Source organism: Orycteropus afer, unplaced genomic scaffold (genome assembly GCF_000298275.1).
Source record: "Orycteropus afer afer isolate SDZICR_OR568_19922 unplaced genomic scaffold, OryAfe1.0 scaffold00253, whole genome shotgun sequence".
Classification (NCBI taxonomy): Eukaryota; Metazoa; Chordata; class Mammalia; order Tubulidentata; family Orycteropodidae; genus Orycteropus; species Orycteropus afer.
In genome coordinates, this window is record NW_006921840.1 from 2,276,083 (window position 1) to 2,289,742 (window position 13,660).

Consider the following 13,660-nt stretch of genomic DNA (forward strand, 5'->3'; position numbering starts at 1 on the left):
TTCCGTAGTGATACTGCCTCGGAAACCCAAGGAGGGGTCGCTATGAGTCAGGGCTGACTCGACGGCACATAACAACAACACTTTTAACATAAATTATGTGAGACAGAGATTTGTGGTACCCCAAAGGAGTTGTTCATTGTATGTTCAAGGCTGCTCCTAATGGACATAGTCTGTTCATTTCCTCTCCTTTTTCTTTTCCTTTTTTTCCCTTCTCCTTACATGGCACCCTCATTAATTTTCTTACCTCAGGTCCCCTTGAGTGCCTTCTTTTTCATTTTTATCCTCCATTTTAAAAAATCACTTTTCTTTTTCTGATCACTGCGTTTATTTTCCTTTTTTAACCCAATCTATGAACATAGTAGCATCATTAGGAGGTGCACAGTGAAAAGAGCCAAAGGTTCAGAAGTGCATTGCCACCATAAAAAACTAGGATTTTCATTTTATTTTCTCATTTCTTTGTTATTTACAAGTGTGAAGAGTCTAATTCAACAGTTGCTTGTTAAATGCTGTTCCTCTCTGAAGTCTGTCATCACTGTCACTAGTCAAGTGACCAACCATGCTGGTTATGCCTGGGACTTTGCTGGTCTTAGCACTGAAAGCCCTGCATCCCGGGAACCCCTTAGTCCCAGAGAAGCTGGAGCAGTTAGTCCCCTAGACCACCGAAAATGTGGTGTTGGATAGTCTGTATGTGCAAGCCTACCCTTTGCCCTTAGGAGCTTGTAGTTTTGTGGGGCATGAGAAAGCAATACATGTAATAAATCAGTTAAAGTAATAATATAAACAAGGGCATAGATTTCTTGGATCACCATAGCCAAAAGAGTGCTACAGATGATAACTATAGGGCATCAGAAAAGGGGAGAATAATATGTTATACACATAAGAAACCAATGTTATAGAAAACTTTGCTTCTAATTACACTGTTTTCTAATTGCCTATCCTTGAACCAAACAACTGTGGACATTTATACTGCTTTGGTAAGTTTATTCAAGACATATATTTTTCACTTGCAGTAACGAGGTGTAGAGACTTCTTTCCAGAATAAGTTGAACCAGTCCCACTAATCATTTTTTTAAATTAGTTTATAGATTCGTTCACCCAGGTAAAACCTGTACCTATAAACAAAGCCATGTACTTCTTTTATTGTTTTCATGCTTCAGATACTCTTAATTCATTTAATCTGGATTTATAATGGTCGAAATTTCCAGCCAGGGGATGGAAGGGGGATGGTTGGGGAATTTATCTTCCCTAGAGTTTAGAGGTCTCTACCCTGACATCTGAGAGAGAGATAAAATGTACGGAACTGTGATACCTTAACAGTGGATTGAGTTGCTCATTGACACATTCGTCAGCCTTTAGGAGTGCTGACTTCTCGTGGGTCTCCCTTGCAGCATCCTCTCCCCTGCCCCCCAACACACTGAATCCCTCGATCTTGTACGTGTGCTTCCTACGTTAGAGGTCTGGAATATTGGTGATCTGGACCTTCTCCTATTAACCTACTAAACTGAGGTCATGCTCACAATAAAATAATAAATAAAATATTGTGTTTCATAGCTATGTGTGTGTGGATTTCAATTGTTTTTAGGTGGCTGCAAAATTCGAGTTCAGGGGGACTGGACCAGAGAGCGTCGCTTTGAAATCCCTGATGAGGAACACTGCTTAAAGTTCCTCTCAGAGGTCCTTGCTGCTCAGGAAGGTAACTCAAGACTCTTTCTTTCTACAATTTAAGTGGGAGAGAAATCCTTACCTGCTGATACAGAGGCAAGTGGCTATTAGCAAAGTACCTCACACCCTTTTTGGCCTTAATACTGACATTTTTTTTCCCCCTTCAGGGGATGAACCCAGTGATAGATTAGAGAACAAGCCTATTCAACTTTAACAATTTGAGCCAGTTGCAAGAATCTTCAATATCATGGCAGGCACATTTTTTTTTTTTTAGCCCCTTCCCTTATATTCAGGAATGGTGCTGGCCCTCTGTGTTTAAGGAACGTTGTGTGAATGGCTTTTGATGATAATAAATTCTACTCAATGAAGGGATCCCCAGATTCTGACTATGACCCTTCTCTCTCCAGCTCAGTTACAGCTGCTTGTTCCAGAACAAAAGGACTCATCCAGCTGGTACCAGAAATTAGACACTAAAGACAAACCTGGGTTTTCAGGTACTGAAAGGATACTTTTTCCCTCATTGCTATGCTCATTGCAGAGTGGGTAGATGAAATGATAATGGATTAATGGCAATGTCGGACATATTCTCCTATGGAGTGGTTTTAGCTAGCTCATGCCTCTGACTAATGTAATTCCTAAGTCTTTCTGTGGCATGTTAGCGCTTAGGTTTTTGTGACGAGTAAGTTAGGTAATGATACAAGGTATTGTGCTAAGCCTTCAATAAATGCTACCTATTATTATTCAGATCACTGAATAATGTAACCTACTATTCCAGTTATTATGTCTGTGCTTTAGGGACAGATACACTTTTTCCCCAGATTTAAGTTATTGTCACCTTTCTACCTTTCTGTTTAGTAACGCCACCAATGAAATTGTTAGCCCCATCTGCCCTGAGTATCTTGGATGTTGACTTTTTTTTTTTTTTTTTTTACCCTCCCTTTGACTTTGGGGTCCGTGTCCTTCAGGGCTTCTTGGATTTGAGGATAATTTTTCATCTATGAATTTGGACAGAAAAATTAATTCACAGAATCAGCCTACAGGGACTCATCGGGAACCCCCACCCCCACCCTCTGCTGCCAATAGAATGTAAGTGCCGCATCAGAGACATACTTCCCATGTCGGAGACTTATGTTTTAGGCAGTTTGACTTTTGAATTCCTCATTCGTCAGGATTCCACGTGAAAAAGAAGCCACTAACAAGGAGCAACCCAAAGTGACCAACACCATGCGGAAGCTCTTTGTACCAAGTAACCAGTCTGGGCAGCGTGAGGGTCTCATCAAACACATCCTGGCAAAGCGGGAGAAAGAATATGTGAACATTCAGACTTTCAGGTTAGTTTCTCTTCTGCTTACTGATTAGTAGGTATAGTACAAAACAGCCTTTTGCCATTGAAGTTATTGGTTTAATTAAGAATGAGAACATGATAAAAAAAAATGATCATCTGATTCAAGCCCTTATCTCTAAGCTGGTCAGTATCATACGTATCCAAATCCAAAATCCCTTGTATTCTCTAACCTCTTCTTTAATCACACCTACTAATGTTTGTGTCTACTCTTGAAGAACCAAATCTGGCTTATATGTACCAGAGGGTTGTCTGGTAGCACATTCCGCAAGCAAGAATGTTTAACTATCTGGCCTGCTGATTTTTTTTTCCCCAGCAAATATTGAAAAAGTAAAGTTCATCACCACCACTGGATCTTAACTTACTTTGAAAAATTAAGGAAAGTTTCACCCATTGTCTCTTTTTGATTGGGAGGTCTGTATTCATGAATAGCATGTGCCCATCTAATCTAAGCTTCCAGTCCCATCTGCTATCCCATCATGCCTCATTTATTCCAGTTCAATCATAACTATGTCCCTATGCTAAAACCTCCAGTTTCCTATGTTCCCCATGATGATTGTATTGGTGTGTAAACAATTAAGACTGTCATGAGTTTTCCCTTCTGCTTTCTTCCTTAATATTTTATGTGCCTCATCAGAATTTTCTACATGGATGTCCTTGTAATCCTTTGACTAGCTTACAGCATGAAGATAATACTTTGCTATCTACAAGCTCTCTGTTGAAGTATGCATTTGGATGGAGTTGAATTGAAAGGAAATGTAGTAGAGCAGTTAAATTTGTGTTTTTAAAATAGAGATTTAGTTTTTTTTTTTCTCTAGGTTGACTTAATGTAAAATTTAAAGAAAATAAGCCTCCTGCTTTTGTAGTCTAGATAGAAGTTTTTCTTATGTGTGTGGCAAAACATCTTGAGAAATTATTTTAGCTTATTATGAACTTACCCTTATATAGAAGTGACAAGATGGAACTTTGTTGGTTCGTATTTGAACTTTTATTTTCAAATTATTTTTTTGGTATTATATATTAGATTTTTTGTTGGAACTTGGAACGTGAATGGTCAGTCTCCAGATAGTGGCTTAGAACCTTGGCTCAACTGTGATTCAACTCCTCCTGATATCTACTGCATTGGGTAAAGAATACTTCTGGAATTTGCTTTTAGCTGTATGCTTGGTGCTCATTTATGTGTTTGTCTTCCTTCCTTCTTTTTTTTTAACTGTTTGATAGAAACCTATGGTGGACTCTATGTGAGAGTTAACTTATAGGTCAAATTTGTGAGATCAGAAAAGAACACGTACCTAAAATGATGTAAAGAAGCATCTATCAAAACCAAACTCACTGCCGTCAAGTCGATTCTGACTCATAGCGACCCCCACCCCTTGGGTTTCTGAGGTGGTAAATCTTTATGGAAGTAGATTGCCCAGTCTTCCTTCCACTGAGTGGCTGGTGGGCTTGAACTGCCAGCCTTCTGGTTAGCAGTCAAATGCCTTAGGCACTACACCACCAGAGCTCCTTAAGGAAGCATCTAGTACTCTTAAAACCCATAGAAAACTATATTCTTCATTGAAATTGAGACATGAAGATATTTCTAACAGTGACTATTTCTAAGCTGTAAGAGCAAACCTGTTCTATTACCTCTTATGAAGGATTTTTGTTTCTTTTTGCATAGCCTATGAATATGCTGGTGGGGGTCTTTAGAAGAGAAAGCTGTTTGTCCTTACTGATCACCTGCTGAACAGAGAAATTCTGTAAAATCCCATCTCCTCCCCCCATTCTTTTTCTTTCATCTAATGTTTTGGAAAATGGGACAAGAAGTAGTCAGAAATCATTATGGGCTATGTATAGAGCTCACATCCTCTTGTTTCCTCAGATTTCAAGAGCTGGACTTGAGCACAGAAGCCTTTTTCTATTTTGAATCCGTGAAGGAACAAGAGTGGTCCATGGCTGTAGAAAGGGGTTTGCATCCTAAGGCCAAGTATAAGAAAGTAAGCCATAGTCACTCATTTTCTTTAGTACATGACTAAGTAGAACTAAAAAAAAACCCAAACCAAACCCACTGCCATCGAGTTGATTCTGACTCATAGTGAGCCCCATAGGGTTTCCAAGGCTGTACATCTTTACAGAAGCAGACTGCCTCTTCTTTCTCCTGCAGAGCAGCTGGTGGGTTTGAACTGCTAACATTTTGGTTAGCAGCCCAATGCCTTAACTACAGTGCCACTAGAACTCCTTAAACAGAACTCATTAGGAGTTATTTCATTATGTGTAACTTTTTCCAGCAGAACAGTTTAATTGAATTCTTCCCCGTGTGTAATACTGGGGTAGGACAGATGAATTCTAGAAGAAAATGTCCCTGAGCTTCTCCATCCTATATTTTCATTACTTAGATATCTTTTAGGAGGAAGAAAAAAGAATTATTGTTGTCAGATCAATAATTAACTCAAAATAATTACCTATAAGGTAACTCATTTGTGCAGTAAAAGTTTAAGATTGAAATTGTTCATTGGCATGTTCAGAAGTGGGTATTCTATAGAAAAACAGCATAAAGGACATGGGTGCATCAGGTATGCTTTAGAGTCAGAACAAGAATAGAAGTCTTGTGGAATTTAAATAAGTTCTAAACTTGGTTGTAAGTCAAGAGGCATAGAGTTGACTCTACCAAGGTGGGCCAGTTTGTTCGTCTTTAGAAGGCATATGGTAGAAGCATTTAGCTACCAGGAGAGTTATTTTAATTACAGAGCTGCCATACTAAGCCCTTTTGAAGGAGTAATCTGTCTGAGTGATTTTTGTCTACATCTTCTAACAGTTTACTTAGGGTAATAAGACTCTGGAAGATGATATTCCTTTCATATCTGGGATCCATAGATCCCAGACTAATCATATTTCAGACCTATTTCTAGTTATGGTTCACAAATTAAAAAGAATCAGAGTTGTCCATCAACAGATGAATGGATGGATAAACAAAATGTGGCATAGACATACCATGAAATATTACCCAGCCGTAAAGAGAAATGAAGTTCTGACACACGTTATCACATGGATGAACCTTATAAATATTATGCTGAGTAAATCAAATCAGAAACAGAATGGCAGATATTGTGTGCTCCCACTTAAATATCTCTAATAGGCAAATGCAAAGAGACCAAAAAATTAGTGAGCTGTGGGTGGGAGAAGAAATGGGGAGGTACTGCTTAAGGTGTACTGGGTTTCTGTGAAGGGTGATAACACAATTTGAAAACAGATAGTGGTGATGGTTGCATTGCACATGGTGAACATAATTGATGTCATTGAAATGTACATGTAAAAATTGTTCAAATTATAAATGTTGTTATATTTATTTGACCACAATAAAATAAAAATCAAAGGATTGCTGTCTTACAGATTTAAATTGCTTAAAAAGAAAATTGGAAATGAGAAACTAGAAGGAGAGGTGGAAGGAAAAAGCTGTGGTAGAGGCTTTATCTTGAGTATTTAAACTTTTAATGTTGCCTACTCCTGGTAGGTTAGGCAGTGATTAAAATAATGGATCCAGAGCTTAAGTGCACTCATTGTCTCTGAAGACCTTTAACTTTTATTGGTCAGGGTCAGATTAGAGCTTCCCCAGAGAATTTTTATTTCTTCTTCATGGGGTCCATAGGGAAATTGGAGAATTTTGATTCAGATTTGGGCATGATTTTATCTTCTCGGGGGAAAATTATTTGTGGGAAGTTAGATGTATGGCAAAGAATGGAATTAACGTTAACCTTTTATAACTCCTTGGAACTCATAGGTTCAACTAGTCCGCCTTGTTGGGATGATGCTCCTAATATATGCCAGAAAGGACCAGTGGCGATATATCCGTGATGTTACTACAGAAACAGTTGGAACTGGAATCATGGGGAAAATGGCGAGTTACTTTGGAAATGAGATTTACTATTATTTAGGTCTATGTTAAGTTCATTTGCTACTTGTGTCTTTGAACTAACTGTGAATTTTTACTCTTGCTAACAGGGAAACAAAGGTGGGGTAGCTGTGAGATTTGTATTTCACAACACTGCATTTTGCATTGTTAATTCTCACCTGGCTGCTCACGTGGAGGACTTTGAGAGAAGGAATCAAGATTATAAGGACATTTGTGCTCGGATGAGTTTCGTGGTCCCAAATCAGACCCTCCCTCAGCTGAACATCATGAAACATGAGTGAGTGGTTAACTCTCCTTCAGTTTCTGAGTAATGGGGATAATAATAATAATAATAATAAATCCCACTGCCATCAAGTTGATTCCGACTCATGGCGACCCCCATCAGGTTTCTGAGGCAGTAAATCTTTATGGAAGTAGATTGCCAGTCTCCCGCAGAGTGGCTGGTGGGGTTGAACTGCCAACCTTCTGGTTAGCAGTCAGATGCCTTAGGCACTGGGCTACCAGAGCTCCTTGAATAATGGGGATAAGAAGAGGTTAAAGGTGTGGAGAAAGTATGGAGCTGTGAAGAGTGAGGCATAGCCTGTAGGGGTTGAGGTCACAAGGAAGAGGACGGTGTTTGAGGGCTAGCAGACTCATTGAAGCAGAGACATTAGATTGGACATCACAGGAAAGGTTATTTGTCTTAGTGGGGCATCTTCAGTAATGCTGAAGGGGTCAATTTCATTCAGTTTGTTTGGTATTGTGAAATAAGATGTTCATTATAAATGTAATAAAAAATCAAGAGTGAAAATTCCTCATTTCTCATCTTGCATCCTCCCCAGCCAAGCCCCTCTCTCCAAAGGAAACCATCATTAACAGTTTAGTGTTTATCCTCCTAAATGTGCTATCCAGTGTGACAGCCAGGAGCCACGTGTGGCAGTTGGGTTTTGAGAGGTGTGTAGTCCAGATTAAGCTGTGCTGTATGCATGAATTATGCACTAGATTTCAGAGACTTAGTAGGGAAAAATGTAAAGTATGTTGAGTTGAAAAAAATATTGATTACATATTGAAACGATATTTTGAATAAATAGTTATTTTCACTTTTTTATTTTTGCATGTAGCTTCTAGAAAACTTAAAATTACTTTTGTGACCTGAATTATATTTCTTTTGAATAGCACTGTTCTAGACTTTAATGTACATACATTAAAACACAGTTGTTAGTTATATAAGATTGTATTATGCTATTTCATGTGGATCTCTTTCCATGTCAGTATATAAAAACCAAACCAAACGCACCGCCGTCGAGTCAGATCCAACTCATAGCGACCCCTCCTTGGTTTTCCGAGGCAGTATTACTATAGAAGTAGATTGCCCAACTTTCCTTCCGAGGGGTGGCTGGTGGGTTTGAACCTCCAGCCTTCTGGTTAGCAGTCAAATGCCTTAGGCACTATGCCACCAGAGCTCCTGTGTCAGTATACAGAGACCTATATTATTCTTTTTTATGCCTGTGAAAATTAAGAATAAGGGCAGGGGATATTTAAAGATACCAATGGAGCAAAAGAATAATGTGAGCAAGAGATCAGTGAAGAATGGGACTTATTAAGGATAGACCTAGAAATCAGTCGAGGAATGGATTGAGTGGTAGGAAATGATTAGTCGTAAGGAGATTAATACTAGTGATTAAAATTCTGAGGGTGATTTGAAAGACATGATTTAAGGCAGTAATTCATCATATAGGGTATTAGAATCAGTAGTCAGGGAATTGAGGGAAGGGTAGAGAAAGGTAATGATACCAGACTGTTTGCACGTTATGTCAACAATCAGAAATGTCATATGAAATTCTGTTTCACAATGGTAAAGTCAAGGCATTGAGATTTATGGTCATAAAGTTGCCCTGAAATTCCATAAATTGTATTTCTCTAGGATTCCATAAATTTCATGTTGTAGTTGAGATTGGCAAAATAACCCATTAGGAGCTTGAGATAACAAACAGCAGAATCCATTTTAGTGTATAATTTCAGGGTCTTCCCCTGTAGGGCCCTCCACACATCTAGGGGCCTGTTAGAGTGATTGGAACCCTGAGGATCCCATGCCATGCCACTCTCCTTCTTGCCTGGACCCTTGGACTACAGATCTTGGGTAGAGGTAGATAGGCTGGCTATACAGGAGAGCCCTGGACAACTTTTGCTAGTGGGAGAGCTATCATCCAGACCATACAGACCTTAACGAGGAGCCTGCAGAACCTCAGTGCTCTGAGAGGCAGAAACTGTTCAGATTCTTTTCCCTAGGAGGACCTGGCAAGCAGCCAGGCAACATTTTGAAGTTAGTCCAACAGATAAACTTCATGATTCTCAGTCAGTTAACTCCTTAGCTTCTGAATCCCATGTTGTTATGTGCTGTTGAGTCAGACTCGACTCATAGCGACCCCTCCTTGGGGGTCTACAGAGGTAGATTGCCCAACCTTCCTTCCGAGTGGCTGGTGGGTTTGAACCGCCAGCCTTCTGGTTAAAAGTCAAGTGCCTTAGGCACTACATTTAACATATTTCCCCTTTTCAGTTCTTTATGTTTTCATGCATGGAGTGCCTATCTCTCCCACCTATTTTGTAGTCTTTCAGGTGTTGCAATTACTTGCGTCAAAGGATCAATTATAGTTTTAAACCCCTTGTCAGATAGTGATAAATGAATTCTTATCAATAAATTACCCATTTTTCTTCTCTTCATTCGTCTCTGGTTGATTTTTTAATGCTAATTATTGCTACTTCTGTGCATATATTTCTTGATTCTCAGTGTTGTCATTTGGTTGGGAGATTTGAACTATAGACTTTGCATGCCTGATGCCAATGAGGTGAAAAGTCTTATTAATAAGAATGACCTTCAGAGACTCTTGAAATTTGACCAGGTGAGTAAATTTTTCATTGTATAGGTAATTTTCTAGGTAATAGATTGTCAGGTTTCTGAGGTAGACGTATTGAAAGTGTGTCTTACTGTAGGAAAAGATGGTAAGGTCTTATTGTTTTATGAAAACACTGTGACTAGTAGTTCAGTACACATATTACATACAAGGTGTCTAGTTCTTTTATTAGGTCTTTGGTTCAGAGAAGGGGAAATAACATTAATGAGAAGAAGTCATTATAATATTTGTTCAATAAGTCTTTATCAAGAAGAGATTTCAGAGATTTAAAGAAGTTGGAGAATGGGTGGGGTTAATTGGAGGAAGTGGGCTTTCAGCTCTGTTGATGTGGTTTGGCAGATGAAAGGAGAGAAAACTGTTGTTTGGTTACTTGGCAGACTGAACAACAGCTTGGAGGTAAAAAGAGGGAGGTCCCATAGCCAAGGCTATGGTCTAATGGGAACTGATTGATAAGTTGGGGCTGCCTGGTGTCTAGATGTGAAACCTGCAGAAAAGCATTGAAACTGTAGCATTTATATAAAACCTGATATTCGGGAAACTAATTTTCCATATATTTGAGGCAGTAAATTTGCCTTGAATCCTGGCATGTGACTTGAATTTTAATTTCAGCATATAGATACTGGCAGCTGAAAGTGAATGCTTATTGAGGGAAGACAATGTTTAGGCTCTATTCAAATGTTTTTAAATCCTTATGTGAATCTTTTCGACCTTCAAACAGTGAAAACCCAGGTGTTTTGCAGTAGAGTGGCTTTTGTAGTTAGCCTTTCATGTTTGTGTCTACCTTCACATTGAAGTTGGCTGACTAATTTCTTTGCATTTCTTCTTACTTCCTGCCTCTAGAAGTAGTACAGTTAGAATAAATTCTGACTCTTAAGTAATTCTAGTAAAATATTTGAATGGGATAACTTTCAGTGTGCAAATACCTTTTTTTCAACAACATAAAAGGAGACTATGTACATAGACCTCACCAGTTGGAATACACAGGAATCATATTGACTACATTTGTGGAAAGAGGTGATGGAAAAGTTCAATGTCATCAGTCAGAACAAGGCTAGGAGCTGACTGTGGAACAGACCATCAATTGGTCATAGGTAAGTTTAAGTTGAAGCTGAAGAAAATTAAAGGTCCACAAGAGCCAAAATACAACCTTGATTATATCCTATCTGAATTTAGAGACCATCTGAAGAATAGATTCGACACATTGAACACCAGTGAACGAAGACCAGACACACTGTGGGATGACATTGAGAACATCATACATGAAGAAAGCAAACTGTCATTAAAAAGACAGGAAAGGAAGAAAAGACCAATATGGATGTCAGAAGAGACTCTGAAACTTGCTTTTGAACACAGTAGCTAAAGTGAATGGAAAAAAAATGATGAAGTAAAATAACTGAACAGATTTCAAAGGGCAGCTCAAGAAGACAGAGTAAAGTATTACAATGAAATGTGCAAAGACCTGGAGTTATAAAACCAAAAGGGAAAAACACAATCGGCATTTCTCAAGCTGAAAGAACTGAAGAACAAAATTAAGCCTCGAGTTGTAATATCGAAAGATTCTATGAGCAGTATATAAATGATGCAGGAAGCATCAAAAGAAGATGGAAGAAATACACAGAGTCACTGTACCAAAAAGAAATGGTTGACATTCAGCCATTTCAGGAAGTAGCATATGATCAAGAACTAGTGATATTGAAGGAAGAAGTCCAAGCTGCCCTGAAGACATTGGCAAAACACAGGGCTCCAGTAATTGATGGAATACTCATGTTTTAACAGACAGATGCAGTGGTAGAAGTGCTTACTCATTCATGCCAACAAATTTGGAAGACAGCTACCTGGCCAACTGACTGGAAGAGATCCATACTTAGGCCTATTCCAAAGAAAGGTGATCCAGCAGAATGTGGAAATTATCAAACAATATCATTAATTTCACATGCAAGTAAAATTTTGCTGAAGATAATTGAAAAACGGTTACAGCAGTGCATAAACTGGGAACTACCAGAAATTCAGGCAGGATTCAGAAAAGGGTGTGGAAAAAGGAATGTCATTGCTCACGTCAGATGGATTGACTATGCAAACGCATCCGACTGTGTGGACCATAACAAATTATGGATAACACTGCAAAGAATGGGAATTCCAGAACACTTAATTGTGCTCATGAGGTACCCTATATAGACCAAGAGGCTGTCGTTTGAACAGAACAAGGGGTTACTGCATGGTCTAAAATCAGGGAAGGTATGTGTCAGGGTTGTATTGTTTTACCATATTTATTCATCTGTATAAACAAAAAACCAAACTCACTGCCATCTGTATACTGAGCAAATAATCCAAGAAGCTGGACTATATGAAGAATGCAGCATCAGGATTGAAGGAAGACTCACTAACAGCCTGCAATATGCAGATGACACAACCTTGCTGAAAATGAAGATGACTTGAAGCACTTACTGATGAAGATCAGACTACAGCCTTCGGTATGGATTACATCTCAATATAAAACAGAAATCCTCACAACTGGACCAATAAGCAGTATCATGATAAATAGAGAAAAGATTGAAGTTGTCAGGGATTTCATTTTACTTGAATCCACAGTCAGTACCCATGGAAGCAGCAGTTGAGAAATCAGACGTCATGTTGCACTGGACAAATCTGCTGCAAAAGACCTCTTTAAAGTGTTAAAGAACAAAGATGTCACTTTGAAGACTAAGGTGTGTTTGACCCAAGCCATGGTATTTTCAATAGCCTCATATGCATGTGAAAGCTGCATAGTGAATAAGAAAGACCGAAGAAGAATCGATGCCTTTGAATTGTGATGTTGGGGAAGAATACTGAAAATACCATGGACTACCAGAAAAATGAACAAGTCTGTCTTGGAAGAAGTACAGCCAGAATGCTCCTAAGAAGCAAGAATGGCCAGACTTCATCTTACGTACTTTGGTCATATTGTCAGAAGGGACTGGTCCACTGCAGTAGGATATGATGCTTGATAAAGTTGAGGGTCACCGAAAAAAGGTCAGTGAGATGAATTGACGCAGTGGCTGCAACGATGGCTCAAGCATAGCAAAGATTTGGAGGATGGCACAGGACCGGACAGTGTTTCCTTTTGTTGCTCATAGGCTCACTGTGAGTTGGAGCTGACATGACAGCACCTAACAACAAAAACAACTTTCAAAACAATTTGTAACTATTCACTGAATTTGGCTTTTATTATTATTCATTCAATATTTGTGTGCATTTTAAAAAATTTGTATTCACTGCCTCCAGCTCGCCTTCAGGGAATTTAGGATTATTCAGATTTCATTTTTCCATTTTACCCCTGACTACCATTAGTAATAAAAATCAGTGATGTGGTAAGAAAGAGCACCCTATGTGAAGATGAATTTAGGTGCCACTGGAATGCCAATATTTAAATCATAAGATAGAGAAATCGTACCTTCTCTTGCACGGTTGTAATGGTTAAGGAACTAGAGACTTAGAAAGGGGAATGGCGCCTGATGAACCTGATGATCAATTACATTAAGGTGGTGTTACCCCACTTACAAGATGCTTCTTTTTCTCTCTAGTTAAATATTCAGCGTACACAGAAAAAAGCTTTTGCTGACTTCACAGAAGGGGAAATCAAATTTATTCCCACTTATAAATATGACTCCAAAACAGATCGATGGGATTCCAGGTAAAGTAACAAGAACCTTCTCATGGAATAGCCTGAGGCCTGACCCTATTTCTTTCCTTCCATATTGGTACAGGGCCCGGGATGTTTTAGGTCATGCCCTGTTGTTGTTGTTGTTGTTGTTACGTGCCATCGAGTCGGCCCCGACTCATAGCAACCCCTCCTTGGGTTTCCGAGGCAGTATCACTACGGAAGTAGGATTGCCC

At 39.0% G+C, this 13,660-nt stretch overlaps 1 protein-coding gene across 1 annotated transcript in view; it reads left to right on the forward strand.

Moving 5' to 3' along the window:
* Nucleotides 1–13,660, forward strand: part of OCRL (OCRL inositol polyphosphate-5-phosphatase) — a 66,814-nt gene that overhangs the window by 23,747 nt on the left and 29,407 nt on the right. The window contains exons 5-14 of the mRNA XM_007949751.1: nt 1,583–1,693; nt 2,070–2,156; nt 2,628–2,748; nt 2,832–2,993; nt 4,029–4,130; nt 4,869–4,983; nt 6,765–6,881; nt 6,986–7,173; nt 9,664–9,775; nt 13,348–13,457. Coding sequence (XP_007947942.1) covers nt 1,583–1,693; nt 2,070–2,156; nt 2,628–2,748; nt 2,832–2,993; nt 4,029–4,130; nt 4,869–4,983; nt 6,765–6,881; nt 6,986–7,173; nt 9,664–9,775; nt 13,348–13,457 — 1,225 coding nt within the window. The remainder of the gene's footprint in view (nt 1–1,582; nt 1,694–2,069; nt 2,157–2,627; nt 2,749–2,831; nt 2,994–4,028; nt 4,131–4,868; nt 4,984–6,764; nt 6,882–6,985; nt 7,174–9,663; nt 9,776–13,347; nt 13,458–13,660) is intronic.